The 26880-nt window shown below is 45.4% G+C and overlaps 1 protein-coding gene across 2 annotated transcripts in view; it reads right to left on the bottom strand.

Moving 5' to 3' along the window:
• Nucleotides 1–1005: 1005 nt before the first annotated feature.
• Nucleotides 1006–26880, bottom strand: part of LOC139414692 (centrosomal protein 63) — a 29692-nt gene continuing 3817 nt past the window's right edge. Inside the window, exons 4-15 of one of the 2 annotated variants that reach the window (XM_071162430.1) lie at nt 15659–15754; nt 15011–15106; nt 13307–13429; nt 12879–12992; nt 12424–12603; nt 10090–10334; nt 8864–8966; nt 6216–6413; nt 3699–3785; nt 3357–3559; nt 2859–3231; nt 1006–1314 (exon numbers count right to left, since the gene is read on the bottom strand). In XM_071162430.1, coding sequence (XP_071018531.1) covers nt 1141–1314; nt 2859–3231; nt 3357–3559; nt 3699–3785; nt 6216–6413; nt 8864–8966; nt 10090–10334; nt 12424–12603; nt 12879–12992; nt 13307–13429; nt 15011–15106; nt 15659–15754 — 1992 coding nt within the window. In that variant the 3' untranslated portion in view covers nt 1006–1140. The remainder of the gene's footprint in view (nt 1315–2858; nt 3232–3356; nt 3560–3698; nt 3786–6215; nt 6414–8863; nt 8967–10089; nt 10335–12423; nt 12604–12878; nt 12993–13306; nt 13430–15010; nt 15107–15658; nt 15755–26880) is intronic. The other variant, XM_071162431.1, reaches the window with a different exon arrangement.

A 26880-nucleotide genomic window follows, 5' to 3' on the forward strand; every position in this document is an offset into this window, starting at 1 on the left:
AGGAGGTGTCTGGATGGTCAGGAGGGTTAGGAGGTGTCTGGATGGTCAGGGGGGTTAGGAGGTGTCTGGTTGGTCAGGAGGGTTAGGTTAGGAGGTGTCTGGTTGGTCAGGAGGGTTAAGGTTAGGAGGTGTCTGGATGGTCAGGAGGGTTAAGGTTAGGAGGTGTCTGGATGGTCAGGAGGGTTAGGAGGTGTCTGGATGGTCAGGAGGGTTAAGGTTGGGAGGTGTCTGGATGGTCAGGAGGGTTAAGGTTGGGAGGTGTCTGGATGGTCAGGAGGGTTAAGGTTGGGAGGTGTCTGGATGGTCAGGAGGGTTAGGGTTGGGAGGTGTCTGGATGGTCAGGAGGGTTAGGAGGTGTCTGGTTGGTCAGGAGGGTTAAGGTTAGGAGGTGTCTGGATGGTCATGAGGGTTGGGAGGTGTCTGGGTGGTCAGGAGGGTTAGGAGGTGTCAGGAGGGTTAAGGTTGGGAGGTGTCTGGATGGTCAGGAGGGTTAGGAGGTGTCAGGAGGGTTAAAGTTGGGAGGTGTCTGGATGGTCAGGAGGTGTCTGGTTGGTCAGGAGGGTTAAGGTTAGGAGGTGTCTGGATGGTCAGGAGGGTTAAGGTTAGGAGGTGTCTGGTTGGTCAGGAGGGTTAAGGTTTGGAGGTGTCTGGATGGTCAGGAGGGTTAAGGTTGGGAGGTGTCTGGATGGTCAGGAGGGTTAAGGTTGGGAGGCGTCTGGATGGTCAGGAAGGTTAAGGTTGGGAGGTGTCTGGATGGTCAGGAAGGTTAAGGTTGGGAGGTGTCTGGATGGTCAGGAGGGTTAAGGTTGGGAGGTGTCTGGATGGTGAGGAGGGTTAAGGTTGGGAGGTGTCTGGATGGTCACGAGGGTTAAGGTTGGGAGGCGTCTGGATGGTCAGGAAGGTTAAGTTTGGGAGGTGTCTGGATGGTCAGGAAGGTTAAGGTTGGGAGGTGTGTGGATGGTCAGGAGGGTTAAGGTTGGGAGGTGTCTGGATGGTGAGGAGGGTTAAGGTTGGGAGGTGTCTGGATGGTCAGGAGGGTTAAGGTTGGGAGGCGTCTGGATGGTCAGGAAGGTTAAGGTTGGGAGGTGTCTGGATGGTCAGGAAGGTTAAGGTTGGGAGGTGTCTGGATGGTCAGGAAGGTTAAGGTTGGGAGGTGTCTGGATGGCCCAGGTATTTAGAAACAGTCCTGACATTGTCCTGTCTCATGCCCTGGATGTGAGCATCTAGTCTCTGGAGCAGCTCCTGGGAGCGCAGGTTCTCCTCCTCCAGGTACCGGGAAGCCACCGAGCCAGCAGGGGAAGCCACACAGCGCTCCTGGAGAACAGGAGGTATTAGACACTATAAGGTTGCGCAATTCCGCTAACTTTCCTCAAATTACCATTTAAAAAAATAATAATAATAATTTGAAATCACGGCTGGAAGATTCCAGGAATCTGGAGGGAATAAACAGGAAATCCTCCAACTGGGAATTCTGTGAATTTGGAGAAAGTTAGTGATTTGAAACCCTAGACACAGTATTATATTGCCGTACTAACTGAAGACTGAAAAGGAGACTGGTCCCCAGAAAGGCCTTATGCTGAAATAATTATAGTCGCCTAGTCGCTCAACGCTAGCCTCCTAGTCGCTCAACGCTAGCCTCCTAGTCGCTCAACGCTAGCCTCCTAGTCGCTCAACGCTAGCCTCCTAGTCGCTCAACGCTAGCCTCCTAGTCGCTCAACGCTAGCCTCCTAGTCGCTCAACGCTAGTCTCCTAGTCGCTCAACGCTAGCCTCCTAGTCGCTCAACGCTAGCCTCCTAGTCGCTCAACGCTAGCCTCATAGTCGCTCAACGTTAGTCTCCATTCGCTCAACGTTAGTCTCCTAGTCGCTCAACGTTAGTCTCCTAGTCGCTCAACGTTAGTCTCCTAGTCGCTTAACGTTAGTCTCCTAGTCGCTTAACGTTAGTCTCCTAGTCGCTCAACGTTAGTCTCCTAGTCGCTTAACATTAGTCTCCTAGTCGCTTAACGTTAGTCTCCTAGTCGCTCAACGTTAGTCTCCTAGTCGCTCAACGTTAGTCTCCTAGTCGCTCAACGTTAGTCTCCTAGTCGCTCAACGTTAGTCTCCTAGTCGCTCAACGTTAGTCTCCTAGTCGCTCAACGTTAGTCTCCTAGTCGCTCAACATTAGTCTCCTAGTCGCTTAACATTAGTCTCCTAGTCGCTTAACATTAGTCTCCTAGTCGCTTAACATTAGTCTCCTAGTCGCTTAACATTAGTCTCCTAGTCGCTTAACATTAGTCTCCTAGTCGCTTAACATTAGTCTCCTAGTCGCTTAACATTAGTCTCCTAGTCGCTCAACATTAGTCTCCTAGTCGCTCAACGTTAGTCTCCATTCGCTAACAACGTTAGTCTCCTAGTCGCTCAACGTTAGTCTCCTAGTCGCTTAACGTTAGTCTCCTAGTCGCTTAACGTTAGTCTCCTAGTCGCTCAACGTTAGTCTCCTAGTCGCTCAACGTTAGTCTCCTAGTCGCTCAACGTTAGTCTCCTAGTCGCTCAACGTTAGTCTCCTAGTCGCTCAACGTTAGTCTCCTAGTCGCTCAACATTAGTCTCCTAGTCGCTTAACATTAGTCTCCTAGTCGCTTAACATTAGTCTCCTAGTCGCTTAACATTAGTCTCCTAGTCGCTTAACATTAGTCTCCTAGTCGCTTAACAACTGCACTTGTCTTTTCTTACAGCAGCTTCACCGAGGAAGTCTGTAAGTGTCTCTGGATAAGAGTGTCTGCTAAATGACTAACATGTTTTTTAACAGAGCAGCTGTATATAGTAACCACATGAGTCTGGCAGAGTGAGTGTATCTAAATCGTCACTGACATGTAGCCTCACCATGTTCAGTATGTCTTGACTGGCCTGCAGGTGTAGAGCCTCCTCTGAATTGGACAACTGGCCCTCAGCTCCACCAGGTGCAGAGACAGGTAGAGGTGCAGGTCCATTAGGAACACAGACGAGGGTTGAGGCTGTCCCCCGGGCTAGTCTGCTTTCTCTACAGGACGAGGAGGAGGAGGAGGAAGAGGAGGCTGAGACGGGCCTGTGGTCCAGGGTCTGTACGTGGTGTCTGTGAGGGGAGGAGGAGGAGAGGGCCTCTAGCTGTTGGAGGAGACGCTGGATCTCCTCTTCGTAGTGCGAGGTGTTCTCCTGCATCCTGGTCTCCATGGCTAAGATCTCCTCTCTGTGTCTCTGTTGCAGTTCCTCTTCACTCCTACAGCAGGAACAACACTGAGATTCACTAAACATTAGCAGAGAACACAAAGCATAATTCGCCAGGCTTTGTGTGACCTGAGTGAGACTGCAGTGTCTGTGTTTTGTCTGTCTACTGTAGCCTACCCATCTTGTGTTTGTCGTGGACCGGCCCTGGACTGGTTGTGTAGCAGGGATCTGTCTAGCTTGTCCTGCCAGGTTTGTGTAGAGGCCTCCAGACGAGCTCTCACCTCCGCCAACTCCTGTCTCATCTGCCTGTTCTCCTGCTCCAAGCTACTCAGAGACGATACATAGCTCTCTCTCAGAGAGGCCAGGCAGGGGTCCCCTTTCTGTAGGGGGGGGGGGGGGGGGTGAAGGAGAGAGATTGAAAAAAAGAGGGAAAGAAAGATATTGAAAGATAATGAAAGATACACTAAGACTAAAGGGGACATATACAGTAGATTTGGACAAGTATAAATCAGTCCAGACCATAGTTGACCTCGACTCCACTCTCTCCAGCAGATCATTCAGATGTTGGTTCTCAATCTTCAGAGTTTCCAGCTGCACCTGAGTCACCTGGATGTGATAGAGTAACAGAGCCACTGGTATAAGTAGGGCTTGGCGATATGGCCAAAATATCATATCACAGTATTTTAATTCTTCATATTTTGGATGGTATTTAAAAAATAAAACATTTTTTACTAACATTTCTAAGTGTGATTTATGAGTAGTGTATTACCTCAGGTTAGCAACACATATATTCTAAGTGATTTTCAAATGGGTCTTTCTCTATTCTGATTGGTTTACACTGTTCAATTCAACTTCAACCTCAAATTATTTCCTGCATTTCCATCCATTTCCTGGCACTCGTTTGAAATCATTTTCACACTGCCACGTGCCTGCACGATACGGGCAAAGCTGTATTAGCTAGCTTTCTAACTCTAGTACATTTATTAGCTAGCTAGCCAGCTAACTTGAGATTAGCATTAGTGGCTAACATGATTTAGCTAACTCAATACATTCATTAGCTCACAGATTACTGCACCTGTACATAGCCCATCTATAATTTAGCCCAAACAGCTACCTCTTCCCCTACTGTATTTATTTATTTTGCTCCTTTGCACTCCATTATTTCTATCTCTACTTTGCACATTCTTCCACTGCAAATCTACCATTCCAGTGTTTTACTTGCTATATTGTATTTACTTTGCCACCATGGCCTTTTTTTGCCTTTACCTCCCTTATCTCACCTCATTTGCTCACATTGTATATAGACTTATTTTTCTACTGTATTATTGACTGTATGTTTGTTGTACTCCATGTGTAACTCTGTGTTATTGTATGTGTCGAACTGCTTTGCTTTATCTTGGCCAGGTCGCAGTTGTAAATGAGAACTTGTTCTCAACTTGCCTACCTGGTTAAATAAAGGTGAAATAAATAAATAAATTAGCTAGCTAGCCAGCTAACTAGCGATTAGCATTAACGGCTAACACGATTTAGCTAAAACTTGCTAAGAAAAGACAAACTAGCTGTTTGCAGATGTAATAAAAGACAAACTAATATTATACAACGCCTGTGGATTGTTGCATGTGCTGCATTGACCATGCAGAATGACCGCAAGTAGTCTCTTGGTCGAGCAACAACAAATGAGTTCCATGAGTGACAGGCGAAGGAGCTGGTCTGTGTGGAAAGCGAAATGGAAAGAAAGAGAGATTTAAAAAAAGCTTTTGACTCAATTTGGCATGAGGGTCTGCTATACAAATTGATGGAAAGAGGTGTTGGGGGTAAAACATATGACATTATAAAATCCACAAGTGAGCGGTTCAAATTGGCAAAAAAAAAACAAGTGGATTTCTATCCACAGGCACCTGTGGAAACGGCAAAAGCCTGGACACAAAAGCATTGGTCCATAGAACAAGAGACTACTATATACACTGAGCATACAGTACCAACCACTAGGAACACCTTCCCAATATTGAGTAGCTCATCTCTTGGCAGTAGTACTGTAGACTACTTTATCACTGACCTCAACCCAGAGTCTCTCAGAGCGTTCACAGTCAGCCCACTGACACCCCTATCAGATGACAGCAAAATCACAGTCTACTTGAACAGAGCAATACCCAATCACGAGGCATCAAAGCCAAAGGAACTGAGTAACATTAAGAAATGCTATAGATGGAAGGAATGCAGTTTGGAAACCTACCAAAAAACAATTAGGCAACAACAAATTCAATCCCTTCTAGACAATTTCCTGGGTAAAACGTTCCACTGCAATAGTGAAGGTGTAAACTTGGCAGTAGAAAATCTAACAGTATATTTGACCTCTCAGCTTCCCTATCAAATCTAAAAATCTCAAATAGAAAACCGAAGAAAATGAACAACAATGACAAATGGTTTGATGAAGAATGCAAAAATCCAACCAAAAACATAAAGACCGGAAAACCTGAGTCTACGCCTTCACTATGGTGAATCACTAAAACAATACAGAAATACACTACGGAAAAAGAAGGAACAGCACGTCAGAAATCAGCTCAATGTAATTGAAGAATCCATAGACTCTAACCACTTCTGGGAAAATTGGAAAACACTAAACAAACAACAACATGAACAATTATCTATCCAAAATAAAGATGTATGGGTAAACCACTTCTCCAATCTTTTTGGCTCTATAACAAAGAATAAATAGCAAAAACATTTACATGATCAAATACAAATCTTAGAATCCACTATTAAAGACGACCAGAACCCACTGGATTCTCCAATTAACCTTGAACAGGACAAAATAAAAACCCTCCAACCCAAAAAGGCCTGTGGTGTTGATGGTATCCTTAATGAAATGATCAAATATACAGACAACAAATTCCAATTGGCTATACTAAAACTCTTTAACATCATCCTCAGCTCAGGCAGCTCCCCCTTGGTAGACCGTTTAAGAGGAGTGATATTATTTTTTGTAATTGTATACAATCTTTCCTTTAAGACTCCTTTCACCCTGGTGGACCTCACCTTGAGCTCAGCCGCCCGGCGCTCTGCCCTCTCCACCTCGCCACTTAGCTGGCGCTCCACGCTGGAGGCGGAGCCACTGAGGGTGGCGATGGTGATGTCACGCTGGTGCAGTTCATTGGTCATCTGGGACACCTCCTTCCTCATGCCCTCCACCTCCCAGCAGCGCGTCTGCTCCGCCCTCGCCAGCTCCTCACGCAGCTATAAGAGAACGGAATGTAAATAGGACTGTCCTGTCGTTATGTGCTCATTAAACATCCTGGTATTTCCCATCTATTGGCCAACCACTGAAAACGACCGCCGCATGCTACAACTGGACGAATCGTGACTTAAGATAATGTTATTAAAAGCTTCGACAGAGGCTAAGTACAGGTAAATATGTTTTAATACTCCTGTCTGGACGGGCTTCAGCGCGGAACAGGGTTGAGTTTGTCTGGTGGACCTTCAGCACGGAACAGGGTTGAGTTTGTCTGGTCGGGCTTCAGCACGGAACAGGGTTGAGTTTGTCTGGTCGGGCTTCAGCACAGAACAGGGTTGAGTTTGTCTGGTCGGGCTTCAGCACAGAACAGGGTTGAGTTTGTCTGGTCGGGCTTCAGCACAGAACAGGGTTGAGTTTGTCTGGTCGGGCTTCAGCACGGAACAGGGTTGAGTTTGTCTGGTCGGGCTTCAGCACAGAACAGGGTTGAGTTTGTCTGGTCGGGCTTCAGCACGGAACAGGGTTGAGTTTGTCTTGTCGGGCTTCAGCACGGAACAGGGTTGAGTTTGTCTGGACGGGCTTCAGCACGGAACAGGGTTGAGTTTGTCTGGACGGACTTCAGCACGGAACAGGGTTGAGTTTGTCCGGTGGAGCTTCAGCACGGAACAGGGTTGAGTTTGTCCGGTGGAGCTTCAGCACGGAACAGGGTTGAGTTTGTCTGGTCGGGCTTCAGCACGGAACAGGGTTGAGTTTGTCTGGACGGGCTTCAGCACGGAACAGGGTTGAGTTTGTCCGGTGGAGCTTCAGCACGGAACAATGGAATGCTCTTGTAGTGTGCGATGTACAACGACAAGTGTTGAGAACAGCTATCAGCCATTGCGATGATGACGTTGTATCACGACTCCCAGAAGGTGTAGACTCTGGAGCAGGAGCCAGGACTACTACTGGTATGCGTTTGTACTCGTCTTTAAAAACCAAAGAGTCAAATCGTCACAACTCTGAAGTTCACAAGCAATGTTACTCAATTCAAAAATGTATTGGGACTAGATATTTACACTCCGTATGGCAAAGAGTGAATGTCTGACTGAAAACATTTATGAGGCTGCTTTTTATCACAGCTCGTTGTAGCTACGTTAACAATGTAATCACATCATTGTTTTAGAGAGACAGCGTGGTGGCATGGAGAATGCTCCCGACCAAAGTGAAGAATCTTGTAGTGTGTGAGGGTTAGGAGGTGTCTGGTTGGTCAGGAGGGTTAGGAGGTGTCTGGTTGGTCAGGAGGGTTAGGAGGTGTCTGGATGGTCAGGAGGGTTAGGAGGTGTCTGGTTGGTCAGGAGGGTTAGGAGGTGTCTGGATGGTTAGGAGGGTTAGAAGGTGTCTGGATGGTCAGGAGGGTTAGGAGGTGTCTGGATGGTTAGGAGGTGTCTGGATGGTCAGGAGGGTTAGGAGGTGTCTGGATGGTTAGGAGGTGTCTGGATGGTCAGGAGGGTTAGGAGGTGTCTGGTTGGTCAGGAGGGTTAGGAGGTGTCTGGATGGTCAGGAGGTGTCTGGATGGTCAGGAGGGTTAAGGTGAACATGGAGAATCCTCCCGACCAAAGTGAAGAATCTTGTAGTGTGTGAGGGTTAGGAGGTGTCTGGTTGGTTAGGAGGTGTCTGGATGGTCAGGAGGGTTAGGAGGTGTCTGGATGGTCAGGAGGTGTCTGGATGGTCAGGAGGGTTAAGGTTAACATGGAGAATCCTCCCGACCAAAGTGAAGAATCTTGTAGTGTGTGACCCTCAGTCTCTGCTACATCATGCAGTATACGCACCACTACGTTGGCAAGACAAACAAACTACAGGAAAGTTTCATGTGAGAGGCTCAGCGATGTTAGTATTTTGAAAGTCATGTAGTGTACGCATTACCTGTTTCACCTCAGTTACAGAGCGACTCCTCTGACCCCACTGTGGGACCCTGGTCCATGCCACTTACTGTGGGACCCTGGTCCATGCCACTTACTGTGGGACCCTGGTCACTGCCACTTACTGTGGGACCCTGGTCACTGCCACTTACTGTGGGACCCTGGTCACTGCCACTTACTGTGGGACCCTGGTCACTGCCACTTACTGTGGGACCCTGGTCCATGCCACTTACTGTGGGACCCTGGTCACTGCCACTTACTGTGGGACCCTGGTCACTGCCACTTACTGTGGGACCCTGGTCACTGCCACTTACTGTGGGACCCTGGTCACTGCCACTTACTGTGGGACCCTGGTCACTGCCACTTACTGTGGGACCCTGGTCACTGCCACTTACTGTGGGACCCTGGTCACTGCCACTTACTGTGGGACCCTGGTCACTGCCACTTACTGTGGGACCCTGGTCACTGCCACTTACTGTGGGACCCTGGTCACTGCCACTTACTGTGGGACCCTGGTCACTGCCACTTACTGTGGGACCCTGGTCACTGCCACTTACCCGTTTCACCTCAGTCACAGAGCGACTCCTCTCTTCCTTGATATGCTTTAGCTCCGTTTCTCTCGTGACCAACTCTCCTCTCTGTCTGCTCATAGTCTCCAGTCTGAGGAGAGAAGACAGGTTTCACTATGGGCACATAGGTTTTTGTTGTTGTTGTAAAAACATCAAATTGTGATGCATATAAACTGATACCGGGCTGCAGTATGACGACAAAGCAGATTTTGTTCCTTCATCAACCAAACTGTGACACAGATGGATGCAGATTGACTACACGATAAAACAGAGGACCCACAATTCAACAACGCTTAGTTGAAATATTCTTTCACAATTCGTTATGTAAACTTTTCAACCTTAACACAATTAATTCAACACAACTGTAAAATGAAAGACAACATCTCGTTGTTGTTGTTAAATGAACTCAATTCACATGTGATGCTCCTAGACTTTATTCAGACAATTTAAACATGAAGTGGGAGACAGTGTGACATGGCACAGTCAATCAGTCAGCCAATCAGACAGTCAGACAGTCAGTCAGCCAATCAGACAGTCAGCCAATCAGACAGTCAGCCAACCAGTCAGTCAGCCAGTCAGCCAATCAGACAGTCAGCCAATCAGACAGTCAGTCAGTCAACAATTTAGTCATACAGTTAACCAGACAACCAGTCAGACAGTCAACCAACAAGCCAATCAGTCAGCCAGTCAGCCAATCAGACAGTCAGCCAACCAGTCAGCCAATCAGACAGTCAGCCAACCAGTCAATCAGTCAGCCAGTCAGACAGTCAGCCAATCAGACAGTCAGCCAATCAGACAGTCAGCCAATCAGTCAATCAGTCAGCCAATCAGACAGTCAGCCAATCAGACAGTCAGTCAACCAGTCAGCCAATCAGACAGTCAGCCAATCAGACAGTCAGCCAACCAGTCAATCAGTCAGCCAATCAGACAGTCAGACAGTCAGCCAATCAGACAGTCAGCCAATCAGACAGTCAGTCAGTCGGTCAGTCAGTCAGCCAGTCAACAATTTAGTCATACAGTTAACCAGACAACCAGTCAGACAGTCAACCAACAAGCCAGTCAGTCAACCAACCAGTCAGACAGTCAACCAACCAGCCAGCCAGTCAACCAACCAGCCAGTCAACCAACCAGCCAGTCAGTCAACCAACCAGTCAGTCAGTCAACCAACCAGTCAGTCATTTAGTCACAGTCAACCAGTCAGTCAGTCAGATCACCTGTCTCTGAGTCTGGCCAGTTCAGTCTTCAGGTGGACCTCACAGGCCTGGGCAGAGTGTAGCTTGGTGGTAGTCTTCTCTAGGTCCTGTCTGAGGAGCTGTAGTCCTGAGCCACCTCTCCCCTGGGCTCCTAGACACTCCTCTAGAGACTGGATGACTTCTTCTTTAGCCTGCAGGGCCCTGGTCAGCTTGGACAGGTCATTACAGAACTGTTGCTTCTGCCCCTCCTTCTCCTCTGTCAGCACCTGCAGGGGGGAGCAGAGTGAACCCACCGTCTATGAATCAGTCTACAACAACAAACCCACCGACTATGAATCAGTCTACAACAACAAAACCCACTGTCTATAAGTCAGTCTATGAATCAGTCTACAACAACAAACCCACTGTCTATGAATCAGTCTATATCACCAAACCCACAGTCTATGCCAGTCTATAACACCAAACCCACTGTCTATAAGTCAGTCTATGAACCAGTCTACAACAACAAAACCCACAGTCTATGAATCAGTCTACAACACCAAACCCACTGTCTATAAGCCAGTCTATGAACCAGTCTACAACACCAAAACCCACAGTCTATGAATCAGGCTATAACAACAAAACCCACGGTCTATAAGCCAGTCTATGAACAGGTCTATGAATCAGTCTATAAGCCAGTCTATAAGCCAGTCTACAACACCAAACCCACAGTCTATAAGCCAGTCTATAAGCAGGTTTATGAATCAGTCTATAAGCCAGTCGATGAACCAGTCTATAACCCCGAACCCACTGTATATAAGCCAGTCTATGAACCAGTCTACAACACCAAACCCACTGTCTATAAGCCAGTCTATGAATCAGTCTACAACACCAAACCCACAGTCTATAAGCCAGTCGATGAACCAGTCTACAACACCAAACCCACAGTCTATAAGCTAGTCTATGAACCAGTCTACAACACCAAACCTACAGTCTATGTACCAGTCTATGAACCAGTCTATAACACCAAACCCACAGTCTATAAGCCAGTCTATAAGCAGGTCTATGAACCAGTCTACAACACCAAACCTACAGTCTATAAGCCAGTCTATAAGCAGGTCTATGAACCAGTCTACAACACCAAACCCACTGTCTATAAGCCAGTCTATGAACCGGTCTACAACACCAAACCAACAGTCTATAAGCCAGTCTATAAGCAGGTCTATTAATCAGTCTATACGCCAGTCTATGAACCAGTTTACAACACCAAACATACAGTCAATAAGCCAGTCTACAACACCAAACCTACAGTCTATAAGCCAGTCTATAAGCAGGTCTATGAATCAGTCTATACGCCAGTCTATGAACCAGTCTACAACACCAAACCTACAGTCTATAAGCCAGTCTATAAGCCAGTCTATAAGCCAGTCTATGAATCAGTCTATACGCCAGTCTATGAACCAGTCTACAACACTAAACCCATAGTCTATAAGCCAGTCTATGAACCAGTCTACAACACCAAACCCACTGTCTATTTGCCAGTCTATTAACCAGTCTACAACACTAAACCCACAGTCTATAAGCCAGTCTAAGAACCAGTCTACAACACCAAACCCACTGTCTATAAGCCAGTCTATGAACCAGTCTACAACACCAAACCCACTGTCTATAAGTCAGTCTATGAACCAGTCTACAACACCAAACCCACAGTCTATAAGCCAGTCTATAAGCCAGTCTATAAGCCAGTCTATGAATCAGTCTATAAGCCAGTCTATAAGCAGGTTTATGAATCAGTCTATAAGCCAGTCTATAAGCCAGTCTATGAATCAGTCTATAAGCCAGTCTATAAGCAGGTTTCTGAATCAGTCTATAAGCCAGTCTATAAGCAGGTCTATGAACCAGTCTATAAGGCAGTCTATAAGCCAGTCTATAAGCCAGTCTATAAGCCAGTCTATGAATCAGTCTATAAGCCAGTCTATAAGCAGGTCTATGAACCAGTCTATAAGGCAGTCTATAAGCAGGTCTATGAATCAGTCTATAAGCAGGTCTATGAATCAGTCTATAAGGCAGTCTATAAGCAGGTCTATGAACCAGTCTATAAGCAGGTCTATGAACCAGTCTATAAGTTATGGTCTAATACCATGTTATTTTTCATTCACACCAATCTGCAGCATCTTTGGTTTACAACAACAGTGCATTTCACACCACTGTCTCACCTCGTCGTCTGTTCCTGACTGTAACATCAACTGTGTTACAACATCAATCACAGAGACCTGCACCTGGCTGGCACTGACTGTCTATTTCAAGAAAACGGTCCGTCTCAGGTCTGCCAACAGGCGCCGGGTTCCCCCTCCCTCCCTCCCTCCAGTCTCCTACATGCTGTCCCCTCCTGGGCTCTCCCCTCAGCTGCTCCTGGAGGTGTCTGAGTCGTTCCAGCTCCAGTTCCTGGGAGTGCAGTGTATCCTGGGCCCTCTCCAACTGACCCCTCAGCCTCTGCAGATCTGCCTGCCCGGCACGCCCTCCTCCTGGGTCCTGTAGCCACGCTGCACCCTGGGACTGGAGGAGGAGGTACAGCAGATAGCTCATTTCAGGATATTTTGAAAGTGGGGGGTAATTTTCCTATAAAGTCTTAAGGCTCCTAAATTCTAATGTCAACAGTAGTCTTCAGTGTTCAAATATGCAGAATAAAAGTAAATCTCTCGATGAGACAGGTGATGATAGAAGATTAGAGGGGAATCAGCTTCAAGGTCACGACCCTGTAAATTGTGATGTAAAACTATCTGTACAACACAACATATAGTAAATCGTAAAGTCCCTGGTTGCTAAGTTACCTTCATATTAGTGAACTGCTCTGCCAGACCCTTCCTCTGGGTCTCCAAGGACGACACCTGCTTCTGGTACTGCATCCTCTGGTTCTCCCACTCCGCTGACCTCTGACGGAACTCCTGATGAACACAACACGGAGGTCAGGGGTCAATAACAACACAGAGGTCAGGGATGAACACAACACAGAGGTCAGGGATGAACACAACACAGAGGTCAGGGATGAACACACAGCTAGGGAACAGCAATATGCACCTCAAAGTAGCGCTGATCTAGGATCAGGTCCTTCTTGTCCAATATAATGTTATTCATTAGGATCTTTGAAAAGGTCAAACTGATGATCACTCCTTCTCTGACAAAATGTCTACATACTGTACATGTCCAGGAGCACCGAGAACACTGGTCCATAGCTTCTGAGAAAAGAACCAGGCCGTACCTCTATCTTTCCATTGAGGCGGGTCACCTCTGTCCGGTCCTCCTCTCGGCTCTTGGCTCCTTCACGAGACTCCTTCAGCTGTTTACTCTGAAGCTTCTGGTAGCTGTGCTTTAGCTTAGACAACTGGAGGGAGTGAGGGAGAGAGAGAGGAGACATGGGAATGGTGTGGCTTGATTCATGCAGCTCTCTGTACACATTGGACTAGACTGGGTTTCACCCCTACTATGTAAGCACCTTGAGCATACGGAAAATGACTATTATTGGTTCTCTAATCTAGAGTAAAGACAGATGGACAGATAGACAGACAGACAGACAGACAGACATACAGACAGACAGACAGACAGACAGACAGACAGACAGACTGATGGACAGACAGACAGACAGACAGACAGACAGACAGACAGACAGATTGATGGACAGACTGACAGATAGGTAGACATACAGACTGACAGATAGGCAGACTGACAGATAGGTAGACATACAGACTGACAGATAGGCAGACAGACAGACAGACAGACAGACAGACTGATGGACAGACTGATGGACAGACTGATGGACAGACTGACAGATAGGTAGACATACGGACAGACAGACTGACGGACAGACTGACAGATAGGTAGACGGACAGACAGACGGACAGACTGACGGACATACTGACAAATAGGTAGACAGACGGACAGACAGATAGGTAGACAGACTGACGGACAGACAGATAGGTTGACAGACTGACGGACAGACAGATAGGTTGACAGACTGACGGACAGACAGACAGACTGACGGACAGACTTACAGATAGGTTGACAGACAGGTAGACAGACGGACAGACAGATAGGTAGACAGACTGACGGACAGACTGACAGATAGGTAGACAGACTGACGGACAGACTGACAGACAGACTGACAGATGGGTAGACAGACTGACGGACAGACAGATAGGTTGACAGACTGACGGACAGACAGATAGGTTGACAGACTGACGGACAGACAGATAGGTTGACAGACTGACGGACAGACTGACAGACAGACTGACAGATAGGTTGACAGACAGGTAGACAGACGGACAGACAGATAGGTAGACAGACTGACGGACAGACTGACAGATAGGTAGACAGACTGACGGACAGACTGACAGACAGACTGACAGATGGGTAGACAGACTGACGGACAGACAGATAGGTTGACAGACTGACGGACAGACAGATAGGTTGACAGACTGACGGACAGACTGACGAACAGACTGACAGATAGGCAGACAGACTGAAAGATAGGTAGACAGACGGACAGACAGATAGGTTGACAGACTGACGGACAGACAGATAGGTTGACAGACTGACGGACAGACAGACAGACTGACGGACAGACTGACAGATAGGTTGACAGACAGGTAGACAGACGGACAGACAGATAGGTAGACAGACTGACGGACAGACAGATAGGTTGACAGACTGACGGACAGACTGACAGATAGGCAGACAGACTGAAAGATAGGTAGACAGACTGACGGACAGACTGACAGATAGGCAGACAGACTGACAGATAGGTAGACAGACTGACGGACAGACTGACAGATAGGTAGACAGACTGACGGACAGACTGACAGACAGACTGACAGATGGGTAGACATACTGACCGACAGATAGGTAGACAGACTAACGGACAGACCGCCACCGTCTTTGCGTTGCACTAAAGCGCTCACTAACGTACCTCATCTTTGACACGCTGCAGTTGTTCCTCATATTTAACGACCAGCTCTTGCTTCCCTGTCTGGACCTCATTTAGCTGCTTGCGGAGCAACCCAACCTGTGGGAAGATAAACAGGCTCGTGTCAAGAGAACCTGGTAGGCAGGCTGCATTCACAGCTACAAAACACACTTTAGGAACAAACACTGTCGTGCAGCAATGCATGTTAAATTACAACAAACTTGTAGTAGTAGTCACAGAATTGTTCCAATGTTGTGTCTTGCTGTATCGCGCCCATCTCTAGTGTAAGTTTCTCACCGACAACATGACAGCCGTCGCAGTTCATTCCATTAGGGTGTTTCTTCTGGGAGATTAGCATTCAAGCTCAGTTTTAGGCCCCACACCTTAAGTTGACGGAGACTGACGGAAAGCTGAACGCTCACATTTACATGCAGCAGAAAAGCTTGCCTCACACATAAGGCTGCAAAAATCTAACTTTCCTCGAATTTGCAGGTTTTCCAGAAATCCTGGTTGAAGGATTCCAATGTATTTTATTGTTTTGCTTATTCCAATAATCTTCTAAAACAGGATTTCTAGAAAACTGGAGAATTTGGGGAAAGTTAAGAGGAGTTTTGCAATTCTACTTCCACATAGCCACTCAGTCTAGTTCACCTGCATCAGCTCTTTCTCCACTACCACTTTCAACAACCGACAGCCAGTGTTCTGCAGGTCTAACAGTGAAACTATAGCCACTGTCACTTTGTACATCTTCCACAGGGTATAAAAGGCAAGGAGTGAGACATCAGGAGTTAAAACAGAGATTATATATACTGCCTTCAGAAAGTATTCACACCCCTTGACTTTTTCCCACATTTTGTTGTGTTACAGCCTGAATTTAAAATAGATTAAATTAAGATGTTGTAACTGATCTACACACAATACCCCATAATGTCAAAGTGGAATTATGTTTTTTTATTTTTTTTATTTTACAAAATAATAAAAAATGGAAAGTTGAAATGTCTTGAGTCATTAAGTACTCAACCCCTTTGTTATGTCAAGCCTAAATAAGTTCAGGAGTCAAAATGTGCTTAACAAGTCACATAATAAGTTGCATGGACTGACTCTGTGTGCAATAATAGTGTTTATCATGATTTTTGAATGACTACCTCATCTCTGTACCCCACACATACAATTATCTGTAAGGTCCCTCAGTCGAGCAGTGAACTTCAAACACAGATTCAACCACAAAGACCAGGGAGGTTTTCCAAGGCCTCACAAAAGAAGAGCACCTATTGGTCGATGGGCAAATATAAAAAACAAAGCTGACATTGAATATCCCTTTGTGGTTGAATCCATGTTTGAAATTCACTGCTGGACTGAGGGACCTTACAGATAAATGTATGTGTGGGGTACAGAGATGAGGGACCTTACAGATAATTGTATGTGTGGGATACAGAGATGAGGGACCTTACAGATAATTGTATGTGTGGGGTACAGAGATGAGGGACCTTACAGATAATTGTATGTGTGGGGTACAGAGATGAGGGACCTTACAGATAATTGTATGTGTGGGATACAGAGATGAGGGACCTTACAGATAAATGTATGTGTGGGGTACAGAGATGAGGGACCTTACAGATAAATGTATGTGTGGGATACAGAGATGAGGGACCTTACAGATAATTGTATGTGTGAGGTACAGAGATGAGGGACCTTACAGATAATTGTATGTGTGGGGTACAGAGATGAGGGACCTTACAGATAATTGTATGTGTGGGGTACAGAGATGAGGGACCTTACAGATAATTGTATGTGTGGGGTACAGAGATGAGGGACCTTACAGATAATTGTATGTGTGGGGTACAGAGATGAGGGACCTTACAGATAATTGTATGTGTGGGGTACAGAGATGAGGGACCTTACAGATAATTGTATGTGTGGGGTACAGAGATGAGGGACCTTACAGATAAATGTATGTGTGGGATACAGAGATGAGGGACCTTACAGATAATTGTATGTGTGGGATACAGAGATGAGGGACCTTACAGATAAATGTATGTGTGGGGTACAGAGATGAGGGACCTTACAGATAATTGTATGTGTGGGGTACAGAGATGAGGGACCTTACAGATAATTGTATGTGTGGGGTACAGAGATGAGGGACCTTACAGATAATTGTATGTGTGGGGTACAGAGATGAGGGACCTTACAGATAATTGTATGTGTGGGGTACAGAGATGAGGGACCTTACAGATAAATGTATGTGTGAGATACAGAGATGAGGGACCTTACAGATAATTGTATGTGTGGGATACAGAGATGAGGGACCTTACAGATAATTGTATGTGTGGGGTACAGAGATGAGGGACCTTACAGATAATTGTATGTGTGGGGTACAGAGATGAGGGACCTTACAGATAATTGTATGTGTGGGGTACAGAGATGAGGGACCTTACAGATAATTGTATGTGTGGGGTACAGAGATGAGGGACCTTACAGATAATTGTATGTGTGGGGTACAGAGATGAGGGACCTTACAGATAATTGTATGTGTGGGATACAGAGATGAGGGACCTTACAGATAATTGTATGTGTGGGGTACAGAGATGAGGGACCTTACAGATAATTGTATGTGTGGGGGTACAGAGATGAGGGACCTTACAGATAAATGTATGTGTGGGGTACAGAGATGAGGGACCTTACAGATAAATGTATGTGTGGGATACAGAGATGAGGGACCTTACAGATAATTGTATGTGTGGGATACAGAGATGAGGGACCTTACAGATAATTGTATGTGTGGGGTACAGAGATGAGGGACCTTACAGATAATTGTATGTGTGGGATACAGAGATGAGGGACCTTACAGATAATTGTATGTGTGGGGGTACAGAGATGAGGGACCTTACAGATAATTGTATGTGTGGGGTACAGAGATGAGGGACCTTACAGATAATTGTATGTGTGGGATACAGAGATGAGGGACCTTACAGATAATTGTATGTGTGGGGGTACAGAGATGAGGGACCTTACAGATAATTGTATGTGTGGGATACAGAGATGAGGGACCTTACAGATAATTGTATGTGTGGGGTAGAGAGATGAGGGACCTTACAGATAATTGTATGTGTGGGGTACAGAGATGAGGGACCTTACAGATAATTGTATGTGTGGGGTACAGAGATGAGGGACCTTACAGATAATTGTATGTGTGGGGTACAGAGATGAGGGACCTTACAGATAATTGTATGTGTGGGATACAGAGATGAGGGACCTTACAGATAATTGTATGTGTGGGATACAGAGATGAGGGACCTTACAGATAATTGTATGTGTGGGGTAGAGAGATGAGGGACCTTACAGATAATTGTATGTGTGGGGTACAGAGATGAGGGACCTTACAGATAAATGTATGTGTGGGGTACAGAGATGAGGGACCTTACAGATAATTGTATGTGTGGGGTAGAGAGATGAGGGACCTTACAGATAATTGTATGTGTGGGGTACAGAGATGAGGGACCTTACAGATAATTGTATGTGTGGGGTACAGAGATGAGGGACCTTACAGATAATTGTATGTGTGGGGTACAGAGATGAGGGACCTTACAGATAATTGTATGTGTGAGGTAGAGAGATGAGGGACCTTACAGAGATGAGGGACCTTACAGATAAATGTATGTGTGGGGTACAGAGATGAGGGACCTTACAGATAATTGTATGTGTGGGATACAGAGATGAGGGACCTTACAGATAAATGTATGTGTGGGGTACAGAGATGAGGGACCTTACAGATAAATGTATGTGTGGGATACAGAGATGAGGGACCTTACAGATAAATGTATGTGTGGGATACAGAGATGAGGGACCTTACAGATAATTGTATGTGTGGGATACAGAGATGAGGGACCTTACAGATAAATGTATGTGTGGGATACAGAGATGAGGGACCTTACAGATAAATGTATGTGTGGGGTACAGAGATGAGGGACCTTACAGATAATTGTATGTGTGGGGTACAGAGATGAGGGACCTTACAGATAATTGTATGTGTGGGGTACAGGGATGAGGGACCTTACAGATAAATGTATGTGTGGGATACAGAGATGAGGGACCTTACAGATAAATGTATGTGTGGGGTACAGAGATGAGGGACCTTACAGATAAATGTATGTGTGGGATACAGAGATGAGGGACCTTACAGATAAATGTATGTGTGGGATACAGAGATGAGGGACCTTACAGATAATTGTATGTGTGGGATACAGAGATGAGGGACCTTACAGATAAATGTATGTGTGGGATACAGAGATGAGGGACCTTACAGATAATTGTATGTGTGGGATACAGAGATGAGGGACCTTACAGATAATTGTATGTGTGGGGTACAGAGATGAGGGACCTTACAGATAATTGTATGTGTGGGGTACAGAGATGAGGGACCTTACAGATAATTGTATGTGTGGGGTACAGAGATGAGGGACCTTACAGATAATTGTATGTGTGGGGTACAGAGATGAGGGACCTTACAGATAATTGTATGTGTGGGGTACAGAGATGAGGGACCTTACAGATAAATGTATGTGTGGGATACAGAGATGAGGGACCTTACAGATAATTGTATGTGTGGGATACAGAGATGAGGGACCTTACAGATAATTGTATGTGTGGGGTACAGAGATGAGGGACCTTACAGATAATTGTATGTGTGGGGTACAGAGATGAGGGACCTTACAGATAAATGTATGTGTGAGATACAGAGATGAGGGACCTTACAGATAATTGTATGTGTGGGATACAGAGATGAGGGACCTTACAGATAATTGTATGTGTGGGGTACAGAGATGAGGGACCTTACAGATAATTGTATGTGTGGGGTACAGAGATGAGGGACCTTACAGATAATTGTATGTGTGGGGTACAGAGATGAGGGACCTTACAGATAATTGTATGTGTGGGGTACAGAGATGAGGGACCTTACAGATAATTGTATGTGTGGGGTACAGAGATGAGGGACCTTACAGATAATTGTATGTGTGGGATACAGAGATGAGGGACCTTACAGATAATTGTATGTGTGGGGTACAGAGATGAGGGACCTTACAGATAATTGTATGTGTGGGGGTACAGAGATGAGGGACCTTACAGATAAATGTATGTGTGGGGTACAGAGATGAGGGACCTTACAGATAAATGTATGTGTGGGATACAGAGATGAGGGACCTTACAGATAATTGTATGTGTGGGATACAGAGATGAGGGACCTTACAGATAATTGTATGTGTGGGGTACAGAGATGAGGGACCTTACAGATAATTGTATGTGTGGGATACAGAGATGAGGGACCTTACAGATAATTGTATGTGTGGGGGTACAGAGATGAGGGACCTTACAGATAATTGTATGTGTGGGGTACAGAGATGAGGGACCTTACAGATAATTGTATGTGTGGGATACAGAGATGAGGGACCTTACAGATAATTGTATGTGTGGGGGTACAGAGATGAGGGACCTTACAGATAATTGTATGTGTGGGAGTACAGAGATGAGGGACCTTACAGATAATTGTATGTGTGGGGGTACAGAGATGAGGGACCTTACAGATAAATGTATGTGTGAGGTAGAGAGATGAGGGACCTTACAGATAATTGTATGTGTGGGGGTACAGAGATGAGGGACCTTACAGATAATTGTATGTGTGGGGTACAGAGATGAGGGACCTTACAGATAAATGTATGTGTAGGGTACAGAGATGAGGGACCTTACAGATAATTGTATGTGTGGGATACAGAGATGAGGGACCTTACAGATAATTGTATGTGTGGGATACAGAGATGAGGGACCTTACAGATAATTGTATGTGTGGGGTAGAGAGATGAGGGACCTTACAGATAATTGTATGTGTGGGGTACAGAGATGAGGGACCTTACAGATAATTGTATGTGTGGGGTACAGAGATGAGGGACCTTACAGATAATTGTATGTGTGGGATACAGAGATGAGGGACCTTACAGATAATTGTATGTGTGGGGTAGAGAGATGAGGGACCTTACAGATAATTGTATGTGTGGGGTACAGAGATGAGGGACCTTACAGATAATTGTATGTGTGGGGTACAGAGATGAGGGACCTTACAGATAATTGTATGTGTGGGGGTACAGAGATGAGGGACCTTACAGATAATTGTATGTGTGGGGTACAGAGATGAGGGACCTTACAGATAAATGTATGTGTGGGGTACAGAGATGAGGGACCTTACAGATAATTGTATGTGTGGGGTACAGAGATGAGGGACCTTACAGATAATTGTATGTGTGGGGTACAGAGATGAGGGACCTTACAGATAAATGTATGTGTGGGGTACAGAGATGAGGGACCTTACAGATAAATGTATGTGTGGGGTACAGAGATGAGGGACCTTACAGATAATTGTATGTGTGGGGTACAGAGATGAGGGACCTTACAGATAATTGTATGTGTGGGGTACAGAGATGAGGGACCTTACAGATAAATGTATGTGTGAGATACAGAGATGAGGGACCTTACAGATAATTGTATGTGTGGGATACAGAGATGAGGGACCTTACAGATAATTGTATGTGTGGGGTACAGAGATGAGGGACCTTACAGATAATTGTATGTGTGAGGTAGAGAGATGAGGGACCTTACAGATAATTGTATGTGTGGGGTACAGAGATGAGGGACCTTACAGATAATTGTATGTGTGGGGTACAGAGATGAGGGACCTTACAGATAAATGTATGTGTGAGGTAGAGAGATGAGGGACCTTACAGATAATTGTATGTGTGGGATACAGAGATGAGGGACCTTACAGATAATTGTATGTGTGGGGTACAGAGATGAGGGACCTTACAGATAAATGTATGTGTGAGGTAGAGAGATGAGGGACCTTACAGATAATTGTATGTGTGGGGTACAGAGATGAGGGACCTTACAGATAAATGTATGTGTGGGATACAGAGATGAGGGACCTTACAGATAATTGTATGTGTGGGGTACAGAGATGAGGGACCTTACAGATAATTGTATGTGTGGGGTACAGAGATGAGGGACCTTACAGATAATTGTATGTGTGGGATACAGAGATGAGGGACCTTACAGATAATTGTATGTGTGGGGTACAGAGATGAGGGACCTTACAGATAATTGTATGTGTGGGGGTACAGAGATGAGGGACCTTACAGATAAATGTATGTGTGGGGTACAGAGATGAGGGACCTTACAGATAAATGTATGTGTGGGATACAGAGATGAGGGACCTTACAGATAATTGTATGTGTGGGATACAGAGATGAGGGACCTTACAGATAATTGTATGTGTGGGGTACAGAGATGAGGGACCTTACAGATAATTGTATGTGTGGGATACAGAGATGAGGGACCTTACAGATAATTGTATGTGTGGGGGTACAGAGATGAGGGACCTTACAGATAATTGTATGTGTGGGGTACAGAGATGAGGGACCTTACAGATAATTGTATGTGTGGGATACAGAGATGAGGGACCTTACAGATAATTGTATGTGTGGGGGTACAGAGATGAGGGACCTTACAGATAATTGTATGTGTGGGAGTACAGAGATGAGGGACCTTACAGATAATTGTATGTGTGGGGGTACAGAGATGAGGGACCTTACAGATAAATGTATGTGTGAGGTAGAGAGATGAGGGACCTTACAGATAATTGTATGTGTGGGGGTACAGAGATGAGGGACCTTACAGATAATTGTATGTGTGGGGTACAGAGATGAGGGACCTTACAGATAAATGTATGTGTAGGGTACAGAGATGAGGGACCTTACAGATAATTGTATGTGTGGGATACAGAGATGAGGGACCTTACAGATAATTGTATGTGTGGGATACAGAGATGAGGGACCTTACAGATAATTGTATGTGTGGGGTAGAGAGATGAGGGACCTTACAGATAATTGTATGTGTGGGGTACAGAGATGAGGGACCTTACAGATAATTGTATGTGTGGGGTACAGAGATGAGGGACCTTACAGATAATTGTATGTGTGGGATACAGAGATGAGGGACCTTACAGATAATTGTATGTGTGGGGTAGAGAGATGAGGGACCTTACAGATAATTGTATGTGTGGGGTACAGAGATGAGGGACCTTACAGATAATTGTATGTGTGGGGTACAGAGATGAGGGACCTTACAGATAATTGTATGTGTGGGGTACAGAGATGAGGGACCTTACAGATAATTGTATGTGTGGGATACAGAGATGAGGGACCTTACAGATAATTGTATGTGTGGGATACAGAGATGAGGGACCTTACAGATAATTGTATGTGTGGGGTAGAGAGATGAGGGACCTTACAGATAATTGTATGTGTGGGGTACAGAGATGAGGGACCTTACAGATAAATGTATGTGTGGGGTACAGAGATGAGGGACCTTACAGATAATTGTATGTGTGGGGTAGAGAGATGAGGGACCTTACAGATAATTGTATGTGTGGGGTACAGAGATGAGGGACCTTACAGATAATTGTATGTGTAGGGTACAGAGATGAGGGACCTTACAGATAATTGTATGTGTGGGGTACAGAGATGAGGGACATTACAGATAATTGTATGTGTGAGGTAGAGAGATGAGGGACCTTACAGAGATGAGGGACCTTACAGATAAATGTATGTGTGGGGTACAGAGATGAGGGACCTTACAGATAATTGTATGTGTGGGATACAGAGATGAGGGACCTTACAGATAAATGTATGTGTGGGGTACAGAGATGAGGGACCTTACAGATAATTGTATGTGTGGAGTACAGAGATGAGGGACCTTACAGATAATTGTATGTGTGGGGTACAGAGATGAGGGACCTTACAGATAAATGTATGTGTGGGGTACAGAGATGAGGGACCTTACAGATAAATGTATGTGTGGGGTACAGAGATGAGGGACCTTACAGATAATTGTATGTGTGGAGTACAGAGATGAGGGACCTTACAGATAAATGTATGTGTGGAGTACAGAGATGAGGGACCTTACAGATAATTGTATGTGTGGGGTACAGAGATGAGGGACCTTACAGATAAATGTATGTGTGGGGTAGAGAGATGAGGGACCTTACAGATAAATGTATGTGTGGGGTAGAGAGATGAGGGACCTTACAGATAATTGTATGTGTGGGGTACAGAGATGAGGGACCTTACAGATAAATGTATGTGTGGGGTAGAGAGATGAGGGACCTTACAGATAAATGTATGTGTGGGGTAGAGAGATGAGGGACCTTACAGATAAATGTATGTGTGGGGTAGAGAGATGAGGGACCTTACAGATAAATGTATGTGTGGGGTACAGAGATGAGGGACCTTACAGATAATTGTATGTGTGGGGTACAGAGATGAGGGACCTTACAGATAATTGTATGTGTGGGGTACAGAGATGAGGGACCTTACAGATAATTGTATGTGTGGGGTACAGAGATGAGGGACCTTACAGTTAATTGTATGTGTGGGGGTACAGAGATGAGGGACCTTACCGATAATTGTATGTGTGGGGTACAGAGATGAGGGACCTTACAGATAATTGTATGTGTGGGGTACAGAGATGAGGGACCTTACAGATAAATGTATGTGTGGGGTACAGAGATGAGGGACCTTACAGATAATTGTATGTGTGGAGTACAGAGATGAGGGACCTTACAGATAATTGTATGTGTGGGGTACAGAGATGAGGGACCTTACAGATAATTGTATGTGTGGGGTACAGAGATGAGGGACCTTACAGATAAATGTATGTGTGGGGTACAGAGATGAGGGACCTTACAGATAATTGTATGTGTGGAGTACAGAGATGAGGGACCTTACAGATAATTGTATGTGTGGGGTACAGAGATGAGGGACCTTACAGATAATTGTATGTGTGGGGTACAGAGATGAGGGACCTTACAGATAAATGTATGTGTGGGGTACAGAGATGAGGGACCTTACAGATAATTGTATGTGTGGGGGTACAGAGATGAGGGACCTTACAGATAATTGTATGTGTGGGGTACAGAGATGAGGGACCTTACAGATAATTGTATGTGTGGGGTACAGAGATGAGGGACCTTACAGATAATTGTATGTGTGGGGTACAGAGATGAGGGACCTTACAGATAATTGTATGTGTGGGGTACAGAGATGAGGGACCTTACAGATAATTGTATGTGTGGGGGTACAGAGATGAGGGACCTTACAGATAAATGTATGTGTGGGGTAGAGAGATGAGGGACCTTACAGATAATTGTATGTGTGGGGTACAGAGATGAGGGACCTTACAGATAAATGTATGTGTGGGGTACAGAGATGAGGGACCTTACAGATAATTGTATGTGTGGAGTACAGAGATGAGGGACCTTACAGATAATTGTATGTGTGGGGTACAGAGATGAGGGACCTTACAGATAAATGTATGTGTGGAGTACAGAGATGAGGGACCTTACAGATAATTGTATGTGTGGGGTACAGAGATGAGGGACCTTACAGATAAATGTATGTGTGGGGTACAGAGATGAGGGACCTTACAGATAATTGTATGTGTGGGGTACAGAGATGAGGGACCTTACAGTTAATTGTATGTGTGGGGTACAGAGATGAGGGACCTTACAGATAATTGTATGTGTGGGGTACAGAGATGAGGGACCTTACAGATAATTGTATGTGTGGGATACAGAGATGAGGGACCTTACAGATAATTGTATGTGTGGGGTACAGAGATGAGGGACCTTACAGATAATTGTATGTGTGGGGTACAGAGATGAGGGACCTTACAGATAATTGTATGTGTGGGGTACAGAGATGAGGGACCTTACAGATAAATGTATGTGTGGGGTACAGAGATGAGGGACCTTACAGATAAATGTATGTGTGGGGTACAGGGATGAGGGACCTTACAGATAATTGCATGTGTGGGGTACAGGGATGAGGGACCTTACAGATAAATGTATGTGTGGGGTACAGAGATGAGGGACCTTACAGATAAATGTATGTGTGGGGTACAGAGATGAGGGACCTTACAGATAATTGTATGTGTGGGGTACAGAGATGAGGGACCTTACAGATAATTGTATGTGTGGGGTACAGAGATGAGGGACCTTACAGATAATTGTATGTGTGGGGTACAGAGATGAGGGACCTTACAGATAATTGTATGTGTGGGGTACAGAGATGAGGGACCTTACAGATAATTGTATGTGTGGGGTACAGAGATGAGGGACCTTACAGATAAATGTATGTGTGGGGTACAGAGATGAGGGACCTTACAGATAATTGTATGTGTGGGGTACAGAGATGAGGGACCTTACAGATAATTGTATGTGTGGGGTACAGAGATGAGGGACCTTACAGATAAATGTATGTGTGGGGTACAGAGATGAGGGACCTTACAGATAAATGTATGTGTGGGGTACAGAGATGAGGGACCTTACAGATAATTGTATGTGTGGGGTACAGGAGATGAGGGACCTTACAGATAAATGTATGTGTGGGGTACAGAGATGAGGGACCTTACAGATAAATGTATGTGTGGGGTACAGAGATGAGGGACCTTACAGATAATTGTATGTGTGGGGTACAGAGATGAGGGACCTTACAGATAATTGTATGTGTGGGGTACAGAGATGAGGGACCTTACAGATAATTGTATGTGTGGAGTACAGAGATGAGGGACCTTACAGATAATTGTATGCGTGGGGTACAGAGATGAGGGACCTTACAGATAAATGTATGTGTGGGGTACAGAGATGAGGGACCTTACAGATAATTGTATGTGTAGGGTACAGAGATGAGGGACCTTACAGATAATTGTATGTGTGGGGTACAGAGATGAGGGACCTTACAGATAAATGTATGTGTGGGGTACAGAGATGAGGG

This window comes from Oncorhynchus clarkii, chromosome 1 (assembly GCF_045791955.1).
Source record: "Oncorhynchus clarkii lewisi isolate Uvic-CL-2024 chromosome 1, UVic_Ocla_1.0, whole genome shotgun sequence".
NCBI classification, from domain to species: Eukaryota; Metazoa; Chordata; class Actinopteri; order Salmoniformes; family Salmonidae; genus Oncorhynchus; species Oncorhynchus clarkii.